The 26,641-nt window shown below is 45.0% G+C and overlaps 1 protein-coding gene and 1 long non-coding RNA gene across 2 annotated transcripts in view; one reads left to right on the forward strand and one right to left on the reverse strand.

Moving 5' to 3' along the window:
- LOC144381884 (uncharacterized) lies at positions 1–25,715 on the forward strand. Its single transcript, XR_013447984.1, has 3 exons — positions 1–261; positions 19,491–19,703; positions 25,584–25,715. It is a non-coding gene; the product is annotated as an uncharacterized LOC144381884 (long non-coding RNA).
- The window catches only part of CTTNBP2NL (CTTNBP2 N-terminal like), a 51,385-nt gene continuing 46,533 nt past the window's right edge, over positions 21,790–26,641 (reverse strand). The window contains exon 6 of the mRNA XM_036122369.2: positions 21,790–25,931. Coding sequence (XP_035978262.1) covers positions 24,465–25,931 — 1,467 coding nt within the window. The 3' untranslated portion in view covers positions 21,790–24,464. The remainder of the gene's footprint in view (positions 25,932–26,641) is intronic.

The raw sequence follows: 26,641 nt of genomic DNA on the forward strand, positions 1-26,641 counted from the left end.
GAGGACGGCAGAACCCCGCGGCTCCTCGCGCGCCCCGCCCCTGCCGCGGGAGCGCTCCCTTCCGCGGCCCGATGTGGCCCGGGAGGGCGAGCCGGCTGAGCCCGGGGAGACAGCGAGACCGTCAGGCCAGGCCGGGCCCGGGCTCCGCGGAGGAAAGCGCCGAGCCGGCCAAGACGCGCGTCCCTTCCCCACTCGCCGGTGCGTGACTCACTCTGTGGGCCGCGCGCCCCGCAGTGGCCTTTCCCGGAAAGGCATGGCAGGGTGAGCTTCGTCTGCGTGGGGACTGGGTGCGTGGCACGGAGAAGTGGGTGTCCCCATGGGTGCGGGAGTGCGGCCTCCTTTGTTCCTACCCTGTCTGCAGCCCTTTCCTGCAGAACCACGCTCGCACGTGGTGTTTGGGGTCAAGCGGCGGGTCCCTTAGAGCTCCAGTGCTCAAACGTTTTGGTTTCAGATCGCCTTTACACTACAACTTATCAAGGATCCCAAAGACCTTTTAGTTATGAGAGTTATAGCTACCCATATTAAAAATTACAAGGAGGGGCGCCTGGGTGGCTCAGTCGATTAAGCATCTGCCTTCGGCTCAGGTCATGATCTCAGGGTCCCACAGCTGGCTTCCTGCTCCCAGGCTCCCTGCTCAGCGGGGTGTCTGCTTGTCCCTCTCCCTCTGCTCCCTCCCCCCCACCCACGCCCACCCCCGCTTGTGTGCTCTCCCCCCCACCCCATCTCAGATAAATAAATAAAATCTTAAAAAAAAATTACAAAATGGCCAAAGCTGGACAACTGGAGCAACAAAATAGTTTTGGATTATAATCCAAAGTATAAATAAATATACATGAATCTGTACTGATATGAATAAATGAGCAAATAAATACAAGGTGAGGGGAGACGAATCTCCCACGCAGAATTCCAAATAACTTATGTAACTACTCCTTAAGTGTGGGCTCCAGGTTGTGACTTCCTTAAAAGAGTACAGAACAGAAAAGGGGACGGTGGCGGGGGGGGGCAGTAACTTAGTCAGGTGTTCAAAGTCAACATCAACAGTGATAACTCATGTTGATGATATGTACCCTGGATGAGAAAGACACTTTACCTCTGTGGTTTTCCTCCCCATAACCCCTGTGTAATCATAAGATTGATTCACACCTGTTGAATTATTCTTGCAACCCAGGGATAAACCCTACTTGACCGTGATATATGATCCTTTTTTTTTTTTAAAGGTTTTATTTATTTATTTGAGAGAGAGCACGAGCAGGGGGTGGGGGCAGAGGGAGAAGGACAACTACCATATTTTTATTTTATCTTATTTAAAAAATGTTTTTTTAATATTTTATTTATTAGAACGAGTGAGTGCATGAGCAGGGGCGGGGGTGGAGGGTAGAGGAGAAGGAGAAGCAGACTCCCTGCTGAGTGGGGAACCCAACGTGGGGCTCAATCCCAGGACCCCAAGATCATGACCTGAGCCGAAGGCAGATGCTTAACTGACTGAGCCACCTAGGTGTCCCACAATCTCTGTCTTTTAATTGGTGTATTTAGACCATTGACATTTAAAGGGACTATTGATATAATTGGATTGATGTTTCACCATATTTGTTTCTGTATTCTATTTGTTGCCCTGGTTCTTTGTTCCTCTTTTTTGTCTTCTACTCTTTTTCTGCCTTTTGTGATTTTAATTGAACATTTTATATGATTTCATTTTCTGTCCTTTCTTAGCATATCAATTGTACTTCTTTTTTAATGGCTGCCCTAGAGTTTGCAATATACGTTTATAACAGATCCAGGTCCACTTGCAAATAGCACTGTATGGCTTCACTGGTAGTATGAGTATCTTATAATTACAAAATAATCCTCATTCATCCCTCCTGTCCTTTGTATCATTGTGTCATTCATATCACTTATATTTAAGCATACATAAGCATATGTATATCCTTAAGCATACATACTCAAGTACATTATTGCTATTATTATTTTGAACAAACTGATCTATTCGATCAATTAAGTATAAGAACAATAAATTTTTGTTTTTTTACTTTCACCTGTTTTTTTTCTGATACTTTTCCTTTTGTTATGTAGATGTGAATTTTTGACCCACATCATTTCCCTTCTCTAAAGAACTTCTTTTAATATTTTCTGCAAGGCAGGTCACCTGGCAACAAATTCAATTTTTGTTTATCTGAGAAAGTCTTTATTTCTCCTTAATTTTTTTTTTTTTAAGATTTTTTTTTTATTTATTTGCGAGAGAGACAATGAGAGACAGAGAGCACGAGAGGGAGGAGGGTCAGAGGGAGAAGCAGACTCCCTGCTGAGCAGGGACCCTGATGTGGGACTCGATCCCGGGACTCCAGGATCATGACCTGAGCCGAAGGCAGTCGCTTAACCAACTGAGCCACCCAGGCGCCCTCTCCTTAATTTTTGAAGGATAATTTCACAGTGTATAGAATTCTATGTTGGTGGGTTTTTTTCTCTCAACGCTTTAAATATTTTACTCTATTTTCTTCTTGCTTGCCTGGTTTCTGAAGAAAAGTCAGATGTAATTTTTATCTTTGCTCCTCTATCAGTGAGGTGGTTATTCCCTCTGGCTTCTCTCAAAACGTTTTCTGTATCACTGGTTTTCTGCAGTTGGAATGTTATATACCTAGGTGCTTACATTGCCCACCTATTATTGCATACTGTTTACTTTATCTGTTAGAGCCCTTAACATATTAATTGTAGTTGTTTTAAATTCTCTGCCAACATCTCTGCCATGCCTGAGTCTGTTTTTGATAAATCTTTGAATCTCTGTCTCTTCAAACTGTGTGTTTTACCCTTTTATTTATTTTTTTAAGATTTATTTATTCATTTTAATCATTTGTTTTTTTTTAATTTTTATTTATTTATTTGAGAGAGAGAGAGGGAATGGGGAAGGAGACGAGGGAGAGGGACAAGCAGACTCCACGCTGAGTGCAGAGCCCAATGTGGGGCTTGATCCCACGACCCTGAGATCGTGACCTGAGCAAAAACCAAGAGTCAGATGGTTAACCAACTGATCCACCCAGGCACCCTTTATTTATTCATTGGAGAGAGAGAGAGAGAGAGAGAGAGTGCTTGTGCACTCAAGTTAGGGGTGGGGCACAGGGAGAGGGAGAGAATGTTCAAGCAGACTTCCTGCTGAGGGCAGAGCCCAACACAGGGCTTGATCCCATGACCCATGAGATCATGACCTGAGCCAAAATTAAGAGTTGGATACTTAACCAACTGAGCCACCCAGGCACCCCTGTTTTTTTACCCTTTTGTTATGTTGTGATTTTTTTCTTAATAGCTGGACCTGAGGTAAAAGGAACTTCAGTAAATAAGCCTTTAGTAATGTGGTGGTGAGGTGCGGAAGCATTTGATGGTCCTGTGATTAGGCTGCAGTCTTTTAATGAACATTTGCCTCTGGACTGTGAACTTCACCAGTGTTTCTCATAGCTTAGTTCCTCTGCTTAGGTGGGAAATGATAGAGTGGGCCGGAATGGGGTATTTCCCTTCTTCCACATGGAAGAGTAGAGTGGGCTAGAGTTGCATATTTTCTTTTCACCAGTTTGGTTAGGCTCTGAAGAAAACACAAATAATTTAGGCTCTGGTAAAATAGTTTCTCCCTAGGGAAGGCTTTGTTAAGATCAAAATGCTCTGGTGTATTTCAAAATGATTACTTGCTCATTCTCCCTGCTGGAAGCATGAGGGGATTTTTTTTTTTTTTAAGATTTTAAAAATTTATTTATTTGAATGAGAGCGAAAGTGATCACAAGGGGAGAGGGATGACAGTGGGAGAGGGAGAAGCAGACTCACCGCTGAGCAGGGAGCCCAATGCGGGGCCCGATCCCAGACCCTGAGATCATGACCTGAGCCGAAGGCAGACACCTAACCCACTGAGCTGACCAGGCGCCCCAAGGGGATTCTTCTCGAATATTCACTCTGAGAATCAGGTCAAGCTCCTGAAGGTAAAATTCACAAAAGTGCAGGAGGGAGGGTTCCCCTATCACTGGTTTCTCCTGGAGTTGTTAAGTCTCAGACTTGTCACACTGACAACCTCTAGCACTTTGTCAATTACAGTTTAAGCTTACCTACTTAGGTTTTCCTGGCACTGTTTCCTGCAGAGGTTTCTGCTCCAGTAAGTTGTGATTCTCCATTTTCACCTGTCTTCTCTTCTCCAATTTCGGGAGCAGTGGTTTGCCCTGTGACCTCACTTCTCTGATGGTTTTAAGAAAATATGTTGATTTTTCCATTTGTTCAACTTGTGTTAACAAGTTGAACAGCTTCCAAACTTCTCGTATGCCAGACCAGAAACCAGAAGTCTTGAGTTTCTTTTTATATTGATTTATAAAAGTTTCTTTACATGTTATGGAAAACAAATCTTTGTCATATATGTTGCAAACTTTCCCCTATTTTACTTTTTCTCTTAATTTTGTTTATCATGACTTGTCATAAAAATATGTTTATGGCCTCAAGATTATTATCTTACTTAGGAAGGTGTTCTCTGCTCCTACAATTATAAAACTAATCTCCTAATTTTTTCCAATGCTTTTATGTTCTTTCATTTAACTCTTTAATAATTTGGAATTTGTTTATGGTATGTGGTGTGAGGTAGGAGTCTAACTTAATTTTCCCCCCCCAAATCTTCCTAACTCTTCACCCTCCTCACACTTTTCCCTTAGCCTGGAATGTTCTTCCTGTGTTTAACTAATTAGTAGAATCTTATTTGTCTTTCAAGGTCCTGCTCCATGTAGCCTTTCTTGACCAGCTCAAAATGTTTTGGCTGCTTCTGAAATTCTATCACATTTGTGATTTATTTGACTCATTAATTTATCGCTTATAATTTGCTGCCTGACATTTTAACTACCACTTATATTTACTTTTTTTGAATACCCTTTGTATGTTAGGCGCTCTACAAGCCAGCTAATACCACTCTTCAAGATCCTTTAGTCTGCTGGGAAGAAGAAACACAAGTGCAACTTCATACAAGTGCTGTGGTTGCTCAGCATATGGAAGAGTGATTTCTAGGTTTAGTTAGTGGAGGGGTGTTGGAGTTCAGGGAGGTCTTTCTGGAAGAGGTAGATTTTGACCTAAGCCTTCAGAGATGGGTAGGATTTGATACACAAAAATGGGGAAATGAGCATGTCAGGCATGGAGAATGTCAATATAGTCTTTTCTCTAAGAATATAAGTTCTTTGGGGCACTAGCGTGGCTCAGTTGGTTGGGCGTCTGACTTCAGCTCAGGTCATGATCTTGGGGTCCTGGGATTGAGCCCCACGTTGGGTTCCCTGCTCAGTGGGAAGTCTGCTTGTCCCTCTCCCTCTGCCCCTCCTCCTGCTTATGCTCTCTCTCTCAAATAAATATATAAAATCTTTAAAAAAGCATAAATTATTTGAGAACAAAGGAAATTCTTATTCTTGTATCTCTCTCTTCAAGCCCCCTTCCTCACTCACACGTGGCAGAACAGCTTTGCTACAGGTTACCTTGAAAACTGAATCCCTTACCAGGACTTCTCTCAGCGTCTCTGTCAGAATGAACTGGGGATTCCAAGGCTGATCTTCTCTACTTGGATTCCCTTCTCTTCCAACCCCCCTGAGACCTCCCTCCAACAGTTACTCCCAGCTCCAGAGCTTCTTATTGTCTTTTGGACCTGAGGTGCACGGAGTTGGGTTACTCCTCCTCCTCAATTCTTAACACGTGACCACCATCAAACTTGTCTGTTTCTTTATCCCCTTATCCCATTCCCCACTCCTATTCCCTTACCCTGTTTTATAGGCATCTGCTCTAATGTGACTGAAATATGCCCTCGGATATGTATGTATCCTTATGTGTTGTTTGTGTGTGTATTCCTTGTTTTTAATTTTTATAGATAGTACTGTGATACAGCCCTTGTATGAGTCAGGTTTGCCGAAGTAACAAGTCTAAAATCTCAGTGGCTTATGACAACATTTATTTCTTGCTCACATTACATGTTAGTGATCGTGAGTTGGAGGTTGAAGTTCTCTACCTCCATATTCTCACTTTAGGATCCACGATCCAGCCTTTTGATGGACATGCTATTCTCTTGCAAAAGAAAACAGCAAAGGAATTGGCAGCAATTGTAATGCTTCTTAAAACTTCAGCTTGGACTTGGCATTTGATCCCACCAGTCATATCTAATCCTAACCCCGGGATGAGGAGGTGTACCTGTTGTGAGCGTTGTCACTGCAAGTTTCATCCAATAGGTGGGATGGATAATCCTGTCACAGTGAAGAGAGTGAATTGCTGAGAATAATAATGCGACTAATCTTAGACCTCTTTCGTTTTTATTTTTTCCACGCTATTATGTTAAAAAAGTATCTGTTCTTGTTGGTGTGTAGACATGTGTAGTTCACTGCTCCTAAGCATTGCATTGTATTCCATAATGAACATTTGTCATATTTTACTTATCCATTCTCCCAGTGATAAACATCTAAGTACCTTGAACCCAGGCTATCACAGTGACCACCTTCCCAAACGTCTTCATACATGACCTTTCAGTGTGCATATTTATCTAGGATTGCTGGGTTTCAGGATGCTTAATTTCACCATTAACTTCCACTCTCCCAGTGGGGAACGAGAATTCCCATTTTTTCTTGTTCTTGACAACCGGTGATCTTTTTCAACCTTTTGATATTACTTATTTTATAAAGTTGCGTCTCATTGTAGTGGGTTTTTTTTTCCAAGTAGATTCCACATGCTGTGTGGAGCCCAATGTGGGGCTTGAACTCACGACCCTGAGATCAAGACCTGAGCTGAGATCAAGAGTTGGACACTTAACTGACTAAGCCCCCCAGGCACCCCTTATTGTAGTTTAAATGTGCATATGTCTTATCAGTGAATTTGACTGTACATAATTGGGATTTCTTTTCTGTGAATTGCCCATTTGCCCATTTTTCTACTCAGCTTCCAGCCTTCTTACTGAGTTGCAGAAGTTTTTTGTATGTTTTAATATCTCCATGACAATTTTAGATGTTGCATCTATCTCCTCTGAGTGTAACTGTCTGCTAATCTTATCTATTCTGTTCTTTATTGAACAGAAATCCTTAATTTTGATGTAGTCAGACCTATCCATTTTTACCTCATGGTTTTATACTTCTTGGGTTTTACTTGAGAAGTCTTCATTATCCAAGGATCACAAAAGAATTTTTTTACATTTTCTTCAGATAGCATTATAGTTTAATGTTATACTTCAGTTTTTATTCCATCTAGATTGGATTTTATATATGGTTCAAGGTCTTTTATTTTTTCCATATCATGAGTCAACCTGTCTCTGTCCCTTAGCCAGGTACTCCTGGTCTATAAGTAAACTCCAATTTTTTTTTTTTTTTTTTTTTTTTTTTTAAAGATTTTATTTATTTATTTGAGAGAGAGAATGAGAGACAGAGAGCATGAGAGGGAGGAGGGTCAGAGGGAGAAGCAGACTCCCTGCCGAGCAGGGAGCCCGATGCGGGACTCGATCCCGGGACTCCAGGATCATGACCTGAGCCGAAGGCAGTCGCTTAACCAACTGAGCCACCCAGGCGCCCAAACTCCAATTTTTTTAAACTTCTTCCTTAACCACTAAACTTCATGAAAACATAGTCTGCACTCTCCATTAAGGAGAACTCCATTTTTTTCCATCTTAATTTTTGTAACTTCTATTTATTTCTTAATCTTCCATAATCTGGTTTCAGTACCCAAAATTATATTTGGAATTGTTCTCAGTATCATCACAAAATGCCTCCTAATTGCTGGGTTTTGTGGCCCATTTTCATCCTGTATTTGCCTTGATTGACCTTTCCATAGTTTATTACTGAAAGCAGGCCCCATACTTCTTCAAAAGCTTCTCCTTCTCTGCCTTGAGAGCCTTGAGACCTTGTTTCCACTTGGTTCCTCTCTCTCTCTTCCTCCCCCCCTTCCTTTTTACCTGTCTTCTTTTGGGCAACATAATTATTTTGAGATTCATTCATGTTGTTGCATTTATTGATACTTCATTCTTTTTAATTGCTGAGAAGTATTTCATTTTATGGATATACCACAGTTTATCCATTCAAATGGGTAGTTATCCAAATATAGGTATTTGGGTAATTTTTAGTTTTTGGTCACTACACAAAACTGCTATGAACATTATTTTACAATCTCTGTATAGGCATATACTTTCATTTCTTTTGTGTAAATATGTTGGAGTGGAATGGCTGAATGGTATGCCAGGCAGGTGTATGTTTAACTCTTAAAGAAACTACCAAACTATTTTCCAAAGTAGTTGTACTACTTACGGTCCTATGAGCAGTTCCAGTTGCCCTATGTCCTTATCAGCACTTAGTATGGAGAGTCACTTTAATTTTAGCCATTCTAATAGGTATGTAGTGTTATCTCATTGTGGTTTTTCATTTGCATCTCCCTGATGGCTACTGATGTTGAACAGTTTTTCATTTACTTATTTGCCTCTTGTATGTCTTCTTATTTGAAGTATCTAGTCAAATATTTTCCACACTTTTTATTGGGTTGTTTGTTTTCCTATTACTGGGTTTTGAGAATTCTTTATATATTTTGGATATAAGTCCTTTATTAGATATGTGACTTGAAAACCCATTTTCTAGTCAATGACTTATCTTTCCATTTTCTTAAAAAAGTCTTTCAAAGAGCAGAAGCTTTTTATTTTGATTAAGTCCAATTTATCAATTTGTTCTGTATGGATAGTGCTTTTGGCAACATATTAAGAAATCTTAGCCTAACCCAGGGTCACAAAGACATTGTCTTGTGTTTTCTTCTAGATGTTTTATGGTATTAGGTTTTACATGTAGGTGTTCAATATATCTTGAGCTAATTTTTGTATATGGTGTGAAGTATGGATCAAAGTTTGTTTTTTGCATACAGATGTCCAATTTTCCAGCACCATTTGTTGAAAAGACTATCCTTGCTTCACTGAATTGCTTTTACACCTTTGTAAAAAAAAAAAAATCACCTGATTACATATTTGAGAATCTATTTCTAGACTCTCTATTTTGTTCCATTAATCTGTTTATTTTGATGCCAGTACCACACTCTCTTAATTACTGTGGCTTTATAAGAAGTCTCAAAACCAGATAGTGACATTTTCCAATTTTGCTCTTATTATTCAAAGTTGTTTTGACTATGTAAAGCTCTTCACATTGAAAATAAAGTTAGAATTATCTACTTCTACAAAAAAGGCTGTTGAGATTTTGATTGGGATTGCATTGTGAATCTATCGAGCGATTTGGGGAGAATTAATGTCTTAGCAATATTGTCTTCTGGTCCATGAACTCAGTATATCTTTCCATTTATTTAGGTCTTCTTCAGATTCTCTCAGCAATGTTTTGTAGTTCTCAGAGTACAAGTCTTGCACATGTTTTGTTGAATTTATCCTTAAGTATTTTAAAATTTTAATGCTATTGTAAGTGGTATTGCTTATTAATTTCTATTTCCATTTTTAGTATAAAGAATAAAGAATATCTTCTGTTCTGCAACCTTGCTAAACTCACTTATTAGTTCTAGTATCATTTTCTTTTTTAAAACGATAGAATCCATTAGGGGTGCCTGGCTGGCTGAGTTGGTAGAGCATGTGATTCTTGGTCTCAGGGTTGTGAGCTTGAGCCCCATGTTGGGTGTAGAGATAACTGAAAATTTAAAAAAAGTGAATGAAAAAAATAGAATCTATTAGATTTTATACTTAACACTAGGTTTGCAAATAAAGACAGTTTTACATCTTTCTTCCAATCTGGCTATCTTTTGTTCCTTTTTCTTGTTTTACTGCAATGGCTAGTACTTCCAGTATAATGTTCATGGAATATGGGTATTATTGTCTTATCCCTAATTTAGGGAAAAGCATTTAGTCTTTCATAATTAAATTTGATGTAAGCTGTAGGTTTCTCCCTTCCACTATCAGGTTGAGGAAGTTCCTTTCTATTTCTGGTTTAATGAGTTTTTTTTTTTTAACCTGAAATGGATGTTGGATTTTGTCAAATGCTTTTCCTGAATCTATTTTTTTCACTCAAAAAATTCTGCATTTTTTTTTTTCAAAACCAAATGCTGGAACATGATTTTAAGTTACCAATGGCATTAGACATTGGATCCGATGGATAATTACAATAGCCACATTCCAAAATATTCTTTTCACTGAGAGTAAACTTTATGAAAGTTACTCTTCCAGAAAACATACTCAGTAAGTGTGGTAATGTAGCAACAAACTTGGGCTTATAAGCCTTTGAGATTTTTAAGTAATCTTCATGATGTTGATCAGAAAATTCTTTCATTGTGGAATTCTCCAGTATCCAGAATTGTATCACCTGGGAATATTGACCTGATCATACAGTTTTCTTTTTGAATTGTTGATATGGTGCATTACATTGATTGACTTTCAAATGTTAAACCAATTTTGCATTCCTGAGATAACCCCAGTTGGTCATTATGTATTTTTATGTATTATTGGATTTGGTTTCTTAAAAATTTTTAAAGATTTTTGCATCTTTGTTTATGAGGGCTGTTGGTTTGTAGTTTTCTTTTGTCATATTACTGCTTGGTCTTATAGAATTAGCTGGGGAGTGTTTCAACCTCTTCAATAGTCTGGAAGAGTTTTTGTAGAATTCTTTTTTTTTTTTCTTTAAATGTTTGTAAGATTCACCAATAAAACCATGTGGGCTTAGAGTTTTCCTTGGTGGGAAAGTTTTAAACTAAGAAGTCGATTTCTTTGATTTGTGCAGGGCTGTTCACATTACCTATTTCTTCTTGAGGGAGTTTTGCTAATTTGTGCATTTCAAGTAATTTGTCCATTTCATACAAGTTATTGAATTTATTGACATAAAATTGCTCATAATATTCCCTTATTATCCTTTTAACATCTGTGCATTCTGTAGTGATGGCACCTCTCCTTCCTTATATTTGCCACCTGAATGTTTTCTCTTTTATTTCTGATCATTCTGGCTCTAGGTTTGCAATTTTATTGATCTTAAAGAGCCAGCTTTGGGTTTCATTGATTTTTCTCTGTCGTTTTTGTTTTCCATTTTACTGATTTCTGCTGTGATTTTTATACTTTCCTTTCTTGTGCTTACTTTTTCTGTTTTATTTTTAGAAGAATTTATTTTAGAGAGAGAGAGAGAGAGTGTGCGCGCGCGAGCACGTGAGTTGGGGGAAGGGAGGGGGGAGAGAAATCCTCAAGCAGACTCCCTGATGAGATGGAGCCTGCCACAGGCTTGATCCCAGGACCCCGAGGTCATTACCTGAGCTGCAATCAAGAGTTGGAAGCTTAACCAACTGAACCACCCAGGCACCCCTGTTTTCTTAATTGACTGAATCCTTTCTTCCTTTTAAAATATAGACATTAGTGTTATAAATTTCCCTCTAAGTACTGCCTTATCTGTGTCCCACAAATATCAATATGTTGCCTTTTCATTTTCTTTTGTATTAAAATATTTTTTAATTTTTTTTTTTTTAATTTCTTCATTGACCCATGGGCTATTTAGGAGTGTGTTGTTTTTCAAATATTTGGGGATTCTCCAGATACTTTTCTGTTGTTGATTTCTAATTTCATCCCATTGTAGTCAGAGAACCTGCTTTGTATGATTTAAATCCTCTTAATTTTATCCAGACAAGTTAATGATCTATCAGGTAAATATTCTGTGGGTACTCAAAAATATTATCTATTCTACTGCATTTGGTTGGAGTATTCCAAAACAATTTACCCTATTTGTATCCTTATATTGAAAGTGGATTTTTTGTAGGCAGGTCTTGTTTTTTATTTTTTATTTTTATTTTTTTTAAAGATTTTATTTATTTATTTGAGAGAGAGAGAATGAGAGACAGAGAGCATGAGAGGGAGGAGGGTCAGAGGGAGAAGCAGACTCCCTGCCGAGCAGGGAGCCCGATGCGGGACTCGATCCCAAGACTCCAGGATCATGACCTGAGCCGAAGGCAGTCGCTTAACCAACTGAGCCACCCAGGCGCCCGGCAGGTCTTGTTTTTTAATACGAACTGATGATCTCTGCCTTTTGTTGGGTTGTTTAGACCATTTCATTTTAAGTGATTATTGAGATGGCTGGTTTTCAGTCAACATTGCTATTTTTCTATCATCTGTTCTTTGCTCCTCTTTTTCTTTGTTTTGAATTGAGTATTTTTTATGACTTTTTATCTCTTTTGTTGTCTTATGAACTTTGTTTTGGTTTTTGGTGATTGCTTTAAGGCCTACAGTATACATATTTAACTTCATGTGGTCTAGCTTCATGTGCTCTAGCGTCACGTGATATGTTGAGTCATGTATAGTATAATAATAATCTTACAGAAGTATACTTCCATTTCTCCTCTCTCTGTTTTTGTGCACTTGTTGTCATACATTTTACTTCTATGTTGTAAATCCCACAATGAATTTTTATTTTTTATTTTTGAAAAAGATATTTTATTTATTTATTTGAGAGAGAGAGAGAAGAAGCAGGGGGAGCGGCAGAGGGAGAGGGAGAAGCAGGCTCCCCGCTGAGCAGGGAGCCTGATGTGGGACTCGATCCCAGGACCCTGGGATCATGATCTGAGCTGAAGGCAGAAGCCTGACTGAGCCACCCAGGCCCCCCCCCCACCGACAATGAATTTTTAAAGAGATTTAAAGAATAAGAAAAATTATCTTTTATATTTACCCACATAGGTACCATTTTTAGTGTTTTTCATCCCTTTGTGTAGATACAGATTTTTAGTGTCATTTTCCTTTTGCCTGAAGTACTCTCTTTAATATTTCTTGTACCACAAGTCTGACAGTGATGAACTCTTTTGCCTTGGGCATGTCTAAGAAAAGTATTTGCCTTCACTTTTGGAAGGTATTGTCACTAGGAGTAGAATTCTAGGTTGACAGTTTTTTTCCTCAGCACTCTACAGCTATTGCCTCACTCTCTTTAGGATTATATTGTTACGCTTGAGAAGTCTGCCGTTATTTTTAGTCGAGTTCATCTATATATGATATGGGCTTTTTTTCTCCAGTTGTTTTGAAGGTTTTCTTTTTATTGCTAGTTTTAAAAAGTTTGATTATGATGATCCTTGGTGTGTTTTCCTTTAGGTTTCTTGTGCTGAGGGCACATTTACATTTTTCTGTCTGTGGGCTTATAATTTTCATCAAATTTGGAAAAATTTGGCCATTAGTTGTTCAAATATTTTCCTTCAGGGGCTCCAATAAAACTTATATTAGGTCGCTTGAATTTGTCTTAAAGCTCATTGGTATTCTGTTCATTGTTAAAAATCTTTTTTTTAAATGTTCTATGTTTCACTGTGGATGGTTTTTATTGCTATTTTTTCAAGTTTAACGATCATTTCTTTTATAATGTATAATCTGCTGTTAATACCATCCAATTTGGGGCACCTGGGTGGCTCAGTCGTTAAGTGTCTGCCTTCGGCTCCTGGGATCTAGCCCCACATTGGGTTCCCACCTCAGCAGGAAGCCTGCTTCTCCCTCTCCCACTCCCCCTGCTTGTGTTCCCTCTCTCGCTGTGTCTCTCTGTCAAATAAATAAATAAAATCTTCAAAAAAAAAAAATACCATCCAATTTTTTTTTTATCTCAGGTAGTGTGGTTTTCATCTCTAGAAGTTTGATTTGGATCTTTTCCATGTCTTTCATATTGTTAACAGACTCCGTCTTTCTTTTATCTCCTTCAGCATATGGAATGCAGTTAACATAGCTGTTTTAATATAATTGTCTAATAATGTGTCATTTTTGGCTAATTTTCAATTGATTGATTTGTCTCCTAATTATGGGCCATATTTTTCTGCTTCTTTGCATGCCTAGCAATTTTTTACTGAATGCTAGACATTGCGATTTTTAACTTTTAGTTACACTTTTTAGTGTAAGTGCTGCTGAATCAAGCACTTGAGGCTTGCTTTTAAACTTTTTTTCTTAGGTGGGAGCAGCAGAGTAGCACCTACTCTAGGGTTAATTTTGGCCCACCATAGAGACAAAAACCTTTTGGGCACTCTATCCAATATTCTGCGAATTATTATGAGATTTGTTATTCTGGCTGCTGAGAACAGAAACTACTAGTCCCACATGAGCTCTGAGTATTGTTCCATCTAATCCTTTTGGGTGGTTTCCTTACATGCATATGTCGATTAGTATTCAGTTGAAGATTCTAGTAGGGGGCCTCTGAAGATCTCTGGAGATGTCTCTCATTGCAGCTCTCCTGTCTCCAATACTCCTCCCTCCCGACTCCTGGCATTATCTCAACTTAGGGAGATTGCCAGGCCATTCCTCGATTACCCCTCACTGCTGGGACCATCATAGGACCCACTTTGTTGGTTTCCCATTTCAGTCCTTTTTTGCCTAAAGTCCAATGTCTTGAAAATTGTTAATATATTTTACTCAGCGTTTAGTTGTTTTAGGTGGGAGCATAAAGCCACTCCCTGTTTTTCCATCTTGGTCAGAAGCAGAACTCTTTAAAATTAAATTTGGCTCCATACTCTTTGATTATATCCTCATATTTATGGTGCATTTATAATTGCGTGCATTGCATTATTAAATATTTTCCTGACAAGAGAGAAATTTTGTTTTGATTAGACATTGACGAGAAATTAATTGCCCATTATGATTTGACACATCCAATAACTGGATGAATTTTCTAGAGACCAGCTTCTGACTCCATTCATTTAAAACCTTCTTTCTCCTCCACTTCTCACTTTCCTTCTAGTGCCAGGTGCTCTAGGATATATCAATAGCAATACAACCTTCGGCGCTAGTGCTTCACATCCTGCCAAGTGAAGCAGGATGATGATGATCAGAGCATTCCTGGAAGCCATTCCTACACCGGGATGGCTAGCAAAAACTCAGCTCTACACGGAAGTGACTACAAACCACATAAATGTATTTCACTTAAAAATAGTCCCCTTTAGATGAATTCCAAAAATGCTTGTGGCCACCATTCCAAGGTCACCCAACATGGGGGAAAATATGATGTAGGAGAAGTCAGAATAAAGAGAGACAGCAGTCTTTTTTTAAGATTTTATTTGACAGAGAGAGAGCACAAGTGGTGGGGGAGGTGGGCAGAAGGAGAGGGAGAAACAGACTCACAGCTGAGCAGGGAGCCAGATGCTGGGCTCCATCCCAGGACCCTGGGATCATGATCTGAGCCGAAGGCAGACGCTTCACGACTCAGCCACCCAGACGCCCAGAGAGACAGCAGTCTTAACTGATTGCAGTTATCTTACTTTTGCAAATTTTATAAAAACATTTGACCACGTGGACACATTCCTTGGGCTCTTCAGGGTTGGGAAGGGGCCATATCAGTGACGGTCCTTGAAGCTTAAACTTCATTAGCTTCATGTGTAACTGTTTCTGCTCATGATGCCTCAGTTCAGGCTCCCAGCGGTTCACCAGAGAGAGTCCAAATCCTTTCCCTGGGCAGACCCTCCCCTTTCCTCTTCCTATTTTCTTCTGCAGATCCACACTCCCACCCCAGGCTTCTCACCATGCCCACGGGCAACTCAGTGCGTTGCAAACGTTCTTCTCCTTCCTTGGAATGTCCTTCATCCCCTTCTTCGCTTGAGAGCAGCTCCCCCTCCTTGAAGACCGGGACACGTGTCACTGCCTGTGTGTGACCACTGCTGACTCCCCCGGGAATTCCCTGTGCTGCCACGGCTTCTTCCTGTTCTCCTTACAGTCTCACCGGTCAGTGTTCTCGGAGCCACAGACGCTACCAGCTGTCGCTTGCCCAGGGCGTACGCGTGCCCTGCCGAGTCTGCGGTCTTGGATCGGCTGTTAAGGCTCCCAACGGTCCTGCGAGGCGGCTGCTGTTATTCTCTCCCCTCTCGCTAGTTCGGGCTTCCACCCGTGCCGCACGCGGGGACTGCTCCCCATCGGGGAGGCGGCTGAGCGCGGGCCCCCCGGAGGGACGCACCCCTGCTCGCGCCCGCGGCTGTCCCGCGGGTCCCTTCCCGACCGCAAGACCCCGTCCTTACCCGGAGAAGCACAGCGACTCAAACGCCAGGGGGCGCCAGCGGCTCAGCTTTCCGACCGAGGGCGGGGCTGCCGGCGGCCGGGAGCCGCCCCGCGGGGGAGCCACCCAGCTTCCCGGCCAGACGCGCCGGCGGGGGGGGGGGCGCCCTTTCACCCGCCGCCGCTCCCCGCCAAGGCGGCGAGGCCTCCGCCGGGTGCTCACCGGGGGCCGGGCGCTTGCCCGCGTCATTGCACCGGATTCTCGCAAAACCGTCAGCGGGAGGCCGGCGGAGCTTCATTTTCAGTGCGTTGCCCAAGGCTACACAAGGATGACCGAGCCCTTGTTCTGCACTAGCTTTTGCATCCCCGTGTTCTCCGTGCAACGTACCGCGTACACACGCCCCTGTCATCACAAACCCGCATCCTGCGCCCTTCAGTGTATTTAAATCCGGTGCCTTCGACCCGGAGATTTCCCGGCTCTGCTGAACTTCTTAGGCACATCGGGCCCCGTCGCCCACTGGGGGGCACCTGCTGCGTCCATCCCAGCGCTGGCCCGAGATGTCACATGTGCGAGACTTGTTCTCCCGACAGAGTGTAGATTCCAGCCCTTAGCATGAGGCTTGACGCGGAGTCGGTTCTTAATAAACACATGGTGACTAGAGGGCCCACACGCCCAGCGTGTGTGTGTGTGTGTGTGTGTGTGTGTGTGTGTGTGTGTGTGTGATTAACATAGCTCAGGGCCTGCACAGAGCCAGCAGCAACAAACCACGGTTGAAAATATGCGATGGAGGATTTAACAGTTTGACGTTTCTGTTTTGTTCTACCGCCTTTACATTTGTGTCCAGCTGGGCCTGCGAACACCCAGAAGGCGAGGATGAGGAATGTGGGCGCATGTGGCTGGGGGAGGGGGGCAATGCGTGGTACTGGGGAAAGGGGAAGGCACAGGGCAGGGCGCATAGCTTTCCCATGGCGAGAATAAGGCCCACATAGAGAAAGAGAGAGAGGGAGGGAGGGAGATGCCAAGATCTCAGCGAGAGCAGAAGGAAAATGAGCCCTGAATAGGAGCCTTGTGTGTGGCCCCATGGTGCTGACTCACCAAGACACAGGGGAAGGAAAACACGCTGGGGCTGAAGAAGGGGCCTGTGTGCTGTGGTCGCCGCTCTAAACCACCCTACCACCCTGAGGACACCCTGTCTGCTCTGAGGCCCCACGCGTTCTGGAAGGCTCTGCTTTGGGCTGGGTGCCCCGGGGGAGCGGGACAGTGGGTACCGCACAGAAGGGAGATGGGCAAGTCTTTTGGGAATGCCAAAGGCCCCTCCTGGGAGAGCTGTGTGTTCGGAGCTCAGGTGGGGAAGGAGGACCGGAGGCGGAGGGTCTCTGTGTCCAAGCATTCAGCCGCCCCCACCTCCACGGGCAGGTCAGACTCGCAGGCGCGGGGCACAGAGATGCTGGTGGCTTCCGCGGCTTCTTGTCCACACCCGAGGAGCAAGGCAGGCCTCATGAGTAAGAGCTTCCCGAGCTGATGCTAGACAGATGGTAGCACAGCCCGGGGACAGAAGCTCTCCCGGTTCCCCACGCCCCGCCTCACCTCAGCTGTCAAACCGGTCCAGGGACATGAGGACGGGATTTTTGTGGCGACAAGTATGGCAGGCAGCCCGAGGCCGGTGGGCAGAGGATGAGGCTGGGAATGCGGGGCAGCCCAGGTGAACGAGACCAAAGCCCGGCCGTTGTAGAGAAGCCGGTGAGAGGAGGACTTCTTGGTTCCAGGTCAGCGCTGGGAGGAGCGGTCAGTGCGGGCTGAGGAGACGGCCTGCGCTCTGCCATTCACGAGGCCTGGCAGCTTGGGCCTCGTTCCCTAACCCGTAACAGGTCAGAGCTAGAACCCAGGGTGGGAAGGGGCCATGTCGGGTGTCTGAGCTTTCTGCTAGCTCTGACATTTGAGGACTCCAGGGGGGTCGGCAAGTCGTCTTTCTCCTTCTTCTTCACCAAAACCCTCCTGCCTTCGGGGGCCTGTTCCTGCTGAGAGGCTCCAGGCTTTCTCCAGTAATCCCAGGGGCTTCGTACTTAGGCGCATGCCTGACAGTAAGCGCCTACTCCTAACTCCCCGAATGTATTATTACCGTTTTGACTGTCGTGTGGCCAGGGGAAGGGGAGTGGACTTGAGGGCCGAACGGGGGCCGGTCTGAATCCGAGTCACCAGCTCTCAGCCCTGCTCTGCTGTGGGCCTCAGGCGGCCCTGATTTACCCCAGGGGGTGAGAAAGAATCACTGCTCCCCAGGTAGCTGTGTTGTTCAAAGTAAGGAACACGGAAGGGCACCACATAAATACTCCGAAAATGTGCCTGCCCGCCTTGAGAGGCCTTAATCACGGCCCGAAGGAACACAGGAGAGTGTGAGACGGAGATTGGGAAGCAGGAGGCTTACCAGGGCTGTACCCTTGGCTTCCACCGGATCGGACAGAGGGGAGGAAAAAGGGAGGGAAGGCTGAGCTGTGGGAGTCTCTCAGTAGACGGCTCAGCCAACCCTACAGGGGTTTGAAGCAGGGAATGACCCTTCAGTGTTCCCTTGATTTGGGACAGGAGGCCAGGTTTTTGTCTTTTTGTTTCTGGTTTTTTTGTTTGTTTGTTTTGTTTAATTTTACTTATCTGAGAGAGAGAGAGAGAGAGAGCAGGAGCAGGGGGTGGGGGGTGAGGAACAGAGGGAGAGGGAGAAGCAGGCTTCCTGCTGAGCAGAGAGCAGGATGCGGGGCTCGATCCCAGGACCCTGACATCATGACCCGAGCTGAAGGCAGCCGCCTAGCGGACTGAGCCACCCAGGCGCCCCGGGGCCAGGTCTTTATACGGCACGCCAATCAGTCTTTGGACATGAGCTGCCCCTTGAAGGAGAGGTGACCTTGGTCAAGTTAATTTCAGTTCAGGCAATTCCTAGAAGGGGCCTATAGCCGAGGGCTGTTTACTGTCAGCATTTCCGGCAGCTAGGGAAATAAATCCTTCGTTTCTTTTTTTTCTTAAGATTTTATTTATTTGAGAGAGAGAGAGAGAGCATGAGTGGAGGGAGGTGCAGAGGGAGAGAGGGAGAAGCAGACTCACCACTGAGTAGGGAGCCCCCCCCCCCACAACGCAGGGCTCAATCCCAGGACCCTGAGATCATGACCTGAGCCAAAGGCAGATGCCAAACTGAGCCCCCCAGGCGCCCCTAAATCCATTTCTGATGGGATCTGAGTGTCTACTGTGTGGTTAATCTGTTGGACTCTTGTCGAATTAAGTAGGTGACTGACTCCCCAGGGATAAGGCCGATCTTGTTGCAACACTTCCCAGTAATTTCGTGGAGGCAACCACTTCACAGTGGCATGGAGAGCTACACGATACCCCCTGTGCTCCCCACTCTAATGGCAAAGCTGCTTTTATATCCCTCCAAGGCAGTAAGTCACTCGCAGGTGTCCCAGAAGTCAGACTCGTTCGACGCTTTCCAAAGCTTGATGTTCATTTTTCTCTTTTGCTGATGGAGGTTTTGAGGGTAGGAGGGAACGCTTATGGGGAATGCAGTATTTTTGCAAGACGGTCCTTTCTCTCTTTGCCTTTTCCTAGGTCTTCCCTACAAGTTACTGGGGGAATGTTTGCAGAGTGCTGTGACCCTGGGGGCTCCTTCCACCAGCCCCAAGCCCTTGCAGAACGCACACCACATGAAACAGCACTGCGTTCTTGGGGACTCCTAGTGCCTCTATCTCTGACCACATCCGAAGACTAGGACAAGCCAATTGAGACATAATGCAAACACAGGGAGATACTGCAGAACCCCAGGTAAAGAATGCTTTGAAAGAGGAGAAAAGACATTTGCTCCTTTTCTAGTAACTTTTTCCTGCCCACCAAGAGCTCTGTGTGCTACCATAGGGAGAGACAGAGGGAGAGGAGGGAGAGAATCTCAAGCAGGTTCCACGCCCAGCTCAGAACCCTACATGAGGCTTGATCTCAAGATCCTGAGATCTTGACCCAAGCTGAAAGCAAGAGTTGGAGGCTCAATGGACTGAGCCACCCAGGCGCCCCTGTTTTTGTTCAACTTATCTGACCTGATAAAGGTCTCCTGGTATTGGTTAGATCTGAGAATCCACTCCTGGGGGTGGGGGTTGTTAGGGCAAGTGGAAGGAACAATGTGGTGTCCTGTAGGGTTCACACCGGGTCCATCCTAAGAATCAGCCCAGGTACTCACCTAGAGCCTCACCTTGGGCTACGGAATCAGACTCCCTAGGGCTGGGGCCTGGGCACGGCCAACAGGCACCTCAGGAGAACCCAGGAAACACAAGTAGTGGCAAGTGGGTAGCCCTGGGGACTTCAATCCAGGCTGGCACTTACCAAGGGCCCTTGTGCGAGCCTCTGGTCCTCAGCGATCTCATCTGCACAGGGGACATAATATGGTGCTTGGACCCAAGTAAGCACTCTTGGCTCTGAATATCATTGAGGTTCCGGCAAACCAGATTCAAGAGTTTAAGACATCTCCGCAGGTCAGAGGCAAAGAGCAAGTTCTTGTGAAAGAACAAGTAAGGGCTGTGAGGCGCTGTTTCTCAAAATGGGAGCCTCAGGCCACCTGCATCAGCCGGCCCCCAGGCCCAATTCTCAGGAGTCCTTATTTTGGAAGGCTTCTCAGGTTACAGTAAAGTTTGAGAACACTACCCCAGTCTCCTTTCTCCTCCTCTGCTTTTACCAATGAATTGGCCATTGATAACACTAGCAGATGGGTGCTCTCAAGTTTTCTCATCTGGTTTTACAAATGACTCCCGTGGAACAGTGCTCATTGCCTACTTTGGACTCATGATCATGAGAACAGATAGAATTTTGAAGCCAGCGTTTCAAGACATTTGAAGTTGTTTGAAGGACCAAGCATCAGAAGAGCACTTTATAAATTAATTATATATATATATATATATAAATTAATTGACAAGGCTCCTTCCGGGGAAGATGGTGGAGCAGGAGGATCCTAGGCTCACCTGTCCCACAGATACACCTAGATAACACCCACATCAGTATAAATAACCCAGAAAATGACCCAAAGACTGGTAGAGCAATCTCCACAACTAAATGTAGAGAAGAGGCCACATCCGAGAGGGTAGGAAGGGCGGAGACGTGGTCTGGAGCCAAAGAGACCTGCAGGACTGTCCGTGGGAGGGAGGGGCGCTCTGGGCGCAGAGAGGGGAGAGGAGGAGACCCCACGCCAGGCATGAGGGACCCGCACTGTGAAGACAAGGCAGCATTGCTGACAGTGAGGCTGTTATGGAAAACAGATATACCCGGTGTTTGCTGAAATGACCATTAACTGGCTTAAACGGTGGAAACTTAACATATGTAAACATCCCCACCCGCTCCACATCTTTTGCACATCAAAGGTGTTCTCAGGTGCTTCTGTCTGCCTACAGCTTGCGCTGGCTCACAGTGCCGCACCTCACCACCGGACTAGGAGACAAGGGATACATTAGTCACTTGTAGAATGCAAGGGCAGGACAAGATCAGGCATTCTTCAGCTCGAGTACATGAATCATGGATGGCTTCAGGGTCTTTGGATCCTGGGAAGCCATCAACCACATTCTGCCTGTTAGTATATCCATTTTTCTGGGGATGGAGTCAAGCGTTTCTTAGATTCTCAAAAGGCCCAGAACCCCTTTAAACCCCTCCAGGACTGGATCACCGCAAAGGCTTCCTCCAGCTCTAAGGTTCTCAAGAACCAACAGCCCAGCTCCTTTTGGAGTCTAACCTGGACAGGTCACTGACTTCACTTGGTTTTCAAAAGACACGGGCGTGTGTACTCCCTCGACACCTGCTCCTTCCCAGACAAAACAGGCCTGGTTGTGCAACAGCCTTCACTTTGTACAAACAAGATTAGATTTTCCCCAGACAGTATGATTTAACTTGTTTTAATGTAGTCTGCTATAAAAATGGATGAAGACTTCTGCATGGTACATTGGGCTTTACAAATGAGAATGACTAGTTAATGCTTGTGGTATGCGTTGCGCATCCATCGGCACCTGGTGACTAGCCATCTAGCATCCACAACATGGGTTAGTACCAAAATTGTGAATCATGGAACTTTTACTTAGCACACACACACGATCTACAGCAAACTTAAATACCAATCTATAATACCTAGCTGGATTATTGGATCCATTGCAGTATTGTGCTTATTTATCTTAGAAGATAGGCAACTAGCAAAAATACACATTTCTTTTGCATCTCCCCACCCCCATATTACACTGTAAAAGAAATACATTATTCAGTGCACTTCCTAAGAAATAAACATCCTTATAGTATCTCTCTCTCTCTATATATATATCTATGCCGAAACAAAGGGAAGAGTACAATGCAAATTTTAAGATTACCATTTAAAGCAAGAGAGGTAATAACACTCTGGGACTGTAGCCCCTCTCCTGTTTAGGAAGGTCAGCTCTTTTATCACTTCATTTGGCCGTGCGTGGGAATGAAGTTTAATGCATGATTGCTTTGGGCAGTTTATAAGATACCCCGTTCACCATTTGGTAGACATCCTGGGGCATGAGGAGTATTTTAATTTTTGATGTATTGGCCTTAATCAAACCCTAAGCCCTGGAGACACCAATTGTGATTTATACGTTGATCTCCATCACCGGCCCGTCCCCCATCAATTCATACTGGATTAAGAGAAAACAGATTTAAATTACAGCAGGAGGACAGGGCTGCTGGGTAGGTGTTGGCTAGGGAGAATGTATGAGAGGACACCAAGGCCTCTCCATCCCTGTGGACACAAAGTCCTAGAACTACCTTGTCTGAGCTGGGTTGCAGTCTTGTTTGGAAGATGGGGATCGTCCTTATATCCTATGGCCTCTGTCAGCTGTACTAGCCTACACGTTGGAAAGAGGGGAGGTGTCTGGCCTCACAAACTCACAATGATGGAAATGACAGAAGTTTCTAGAATGAAAGACGTTGCAACTTGGCAGCTTGTGAGCTAGACCCAGCTGCAGAAGTGTTTAACCAGCAGTTTCGAATTGTTTTTGAGTCTGTTTTGATATTTAAAAGTGAGAAGGTTTCTATGAAAATTTGGATTTCACAAAAATTTGAGGAGCTGGTAACCTGGTCTAGCACTACTGCATGGCAACAAGCAGCTGGGGCTGAACAGCAGGGGCCCTTGCCTATCAGAGGGGGCTCAGGCACTTCAGTTTGCTAGGCCTTCCCCCATCCCAGCTGACTTATAGCACTTGATTGAGTGACCTGTTTCAGCCATTTAGATGGCCAGTTGAGTTTTGTGACACTGCGGTTTTGGGCCCTGGCATTTGAGGACGCTGACGACCTGACTTCATCTGGAATTTCCGCCCCCCGTCCCCGTGGACAAGATTCCTCCTTTGACCGACTGGGTCCCAGCCACACTGAGTTGCTCTGTTAGGTAATCTTAATGTGCATTTCTACTCGCCCTTTATGCTCTATTGCAAACTCCAAAGATACAATCACACTAATATTTATGTGTTTAAGTGTGTGTGTGTCAGACACGCAAAGGGCTGTGTATCTATACAGATCTATGTATACTTCCATTTAGGGAAAAGTTAATTTGGTTGCACAGATACACCAAGTGCTGGCAGCTCCGAGAGTAAGTGTAACAATTTGGTAAAACCTATATAATTCTGACTTATAATATTACAGAGACAATGAACTTAAGTTATTGCTTTTTGATTACATAATAAAGATCTCATCCTGTTGCAAAACTTTTTATACAGAACGAGTAACCATTTCCTATTCAAGTAATAGCAATTGGAATCAGAAGTTCCTTACACAACAGTAGATGCCTGAAGACATTTTTTGAATGGAGATGTGATTTCATTCTATTCAAGGACGGCTGCGGGAAACTGGGAGTGACTTAATTTTTCAGAAGTACGAGAAAATCAGCACCCCCCACTGCCTCCTGCCCGGGAGGGCTTCTCAAGGGCTCTATAGAGCTCAGCTCAGTGGTGAGGTCACACCCACCTTTGGATTCCCCTTCTGACGCAGCCTTGTTTCTGAACCCAAAGCTTATATTAAAAACAGTAAAAGAGGTTTAAAAGCAGTGTTGTTTTTTAACATTCAGGATTCACAGAGGATCTCATTTTCTGCAATTAGATGATCCATTTTGTGTTTTCGCTGCAGAATCACATTCGCATGGCAGTCCTATTTCAGGCACTTTTGAGACATGTTCATCTGGAATAAAAATCTGCACGAACCACTTCTGCATAATTCACAATGAGTGTTGAGCGATTCCAGTCCCAAAATAGACAGCAAATCACCACCTGGTCCTCAATTAGCTTTCTCCATCACAACGAGATGGTGACTGCTGAGCTTGAGACGTCTTTGAGGTGCCCTTCCAGCGTCAGTACAAAGGTGTGAGGCATAAAAATCCAAACGACTCAGTTTCTACTTAAAAAAAAAATACAAAAAGGCGAAATACACTAAATGGATTCTACAGATGGTTTCAGCTACTGTCAAAATAAATAACATGATCTGACTCAACGGTCGGACTCCGAGCTCTTGGACGAAATCTGCTGGAATGTCAGCTGTGGAGACTCCCGCGAGGGACTAGCTGCTGGTAGGCAGGAGTATCTCCACGTCCTTGCCGTTAGCCACGACAGCCGTGGAAGAGCAGCTGACGGCCAGGTCTTCCGTGGTGGCCAAAGAGGAGGCCTGGGAATGAGTTTTGGTCAGTGGAGTGGTGGTGGATGGAGAAGGGGTGAGGCCAGGTTTTTTGGGCGGGATGGGTGGAGGGTTTCCTCTCTCAGCCCTGGGGATGGTGGGGGACTTGATCCCTGGAGACAGAGGGCTCAGAGGACTGGACACTTTCCCTGGAGTGGGGGAATGGCTGGCGTCGCCTCTTGGGCTGGCAGTGTTGGCCAGATTCCGATAGTCTGTGCCAAAGGGAGAGCTGTTGGGGGAGACAGGCTTGATCGGCCCTTGCTGGCTAGTGAATCTGGAGAGCACCTGAGTGACGGTGTTGCGGGCCAGCTGCTTGGCGGCAGAGTTGTCTATGAGGGTGGGCGACAGGTCCCTGGATGGGGGGCTCTGCACACCACTGGCCTGCTGGTCCTGATCCGCTTGGGACTGAAATTTGTGCCGAGCCGCCTGGAACCGCTGGTTGATCCCCACTTGGTAGGATGACTGGTAGCCGGGGCTGCTGGCTGAGGACCCCAGCAGGCGCTTAGTCAGCACTGGGGAGGAGCAAGGAGAGGATGTGAGGGAGGAGGAGGCCGTGCTGCTGGGAGACAGGGAGCCCCCACTGGACGGGAGGTGAGCAGGTGCTGGGCCAGGAGTCTCGATTCCCACAGGACACCCGCCGTTCTCCACTGCTTTCTCTTGGGCCGACCCCACAGGCCTCTCTCGTGGAGGCACTTGGTTTTCCCCGCTGCTGCCTACCACCAGCTCCTTGGCAGTCTGTACCTCGGGCTCCAAATGGCCGTTGGTTTTTGCGAACGAGTAAGCAGGAGTGGCGGGACCAGGCGGCCCGGCGGCGCTCACCTTGGCTGCGCTGCTCCCCTGGCTTCTCTCCGTTTGGCAGAACACAGACACCAGCACGGGAGGCTCAGTGGCCGTGCCTTTCGACACGGTCACCGGCCTCCTCGCTTGCTCAGGAGGGCTAGTGTGCAGGTGAGAAGCCTCCAGAGCCTTCACTATCTTCTTCAGGCTTTCCATCTCTTCCTTCAGGGTTCTGGTCCGGTTCTCCTCTCGGTTCAGTTTTGCCCTCAGTTGTTCGCGCTCGATGTCGAACTCGGACAGCTGCTTCTCCACCTGCGCCTCCGTCTGCAGGCCCCGCCTCCTCTCGGCCGCCAGCTCCTCCTCCAGCTTGCTCGCGCGGCTCTTCTCCTTCTCCAGCTTCAGGCTCAGCTCGCCGGCCTTCTGGCCCTCCTCGGCCGCCTTGCCCGTGGCTTTCCTGCACTCGAGCGCCAGCAGGGACGACAGCTGCTTGTGACGGCAGCGCTCCTCCTCCAGCTGACTGGACAGCTTCTTCTGCTCTTTCTCGAACTTTTTCACCTGGGACTTCTCAAATTCCAGCTAGAAGAGAAGGCCACCGGACAGCCTGATTAGGATAAGACAACAAAGAGAGCGGTTGCAAAACACCCCGGCGAGCTCTGGTCTGGGCACGGCTGCCCCGCACGCCGCGAGCTTAGCTCCCGTATCTCCGAAGCATCGGAGCCCCTGCCACCCGAACGTGCGCACTAGGGTTTAACTTTCTCTGCTGATTTCGGAGGCACTTCTAGTTCTTACGTTGTTGGCGGCGGGAATCCGTGTTGCAGGTCTGCAGAGGGGTCAGAAGATCAGAACCGCTCAGGACTGATAACAGAAAGCCGCACACAGCGGGTTTCGTGATGAATGCGGATGAAAACAAAACTATTCATTTATTCATCTTAACTCCAGTATAGTTAACGTAGTGTTCTGTCAGTTTCAGGGGTACAAGACAGGGCTCATCATCCTAAGTGTACTCTTAGGAAAACAAAACTTTTCAAGTTTCAGTAATCATTCTTTCTGGTCTTAAAAACAAACAAATAGTTGCATTTAAACCGTACTTTTGAGGAAAAAAATAAAACAAGACGACACCGGAGAGGGAGACAAACCATAAGAGACTCTTAACCATAGGAAACAGACAGAGGGTTGCTGGGGGGGGGGGAGGGGGGGGCAGGCACGTGATGTAATGAGCGCTGGGTGTTATAGAAGGCTGATGAATCACTGACCTCTACCTCTGAAACTAATATTATATGTTAATT

The sequence above is a fragment of the Halichoerus grypus genome, chromosome 5 (genome assembly GCF_964656455.1).
Source record: "Halichoerus grypus chromosome 5, mHalGry1.hap1.1, whole genome shotgun sequence".
Classification (NCBI taxonomy): domain Eukaryota; kingdom Metazoa; phylum Chordata; class Mammalia; order Carnivora; family Phocidae; genus Halichoerus; species Halichoerus grypus.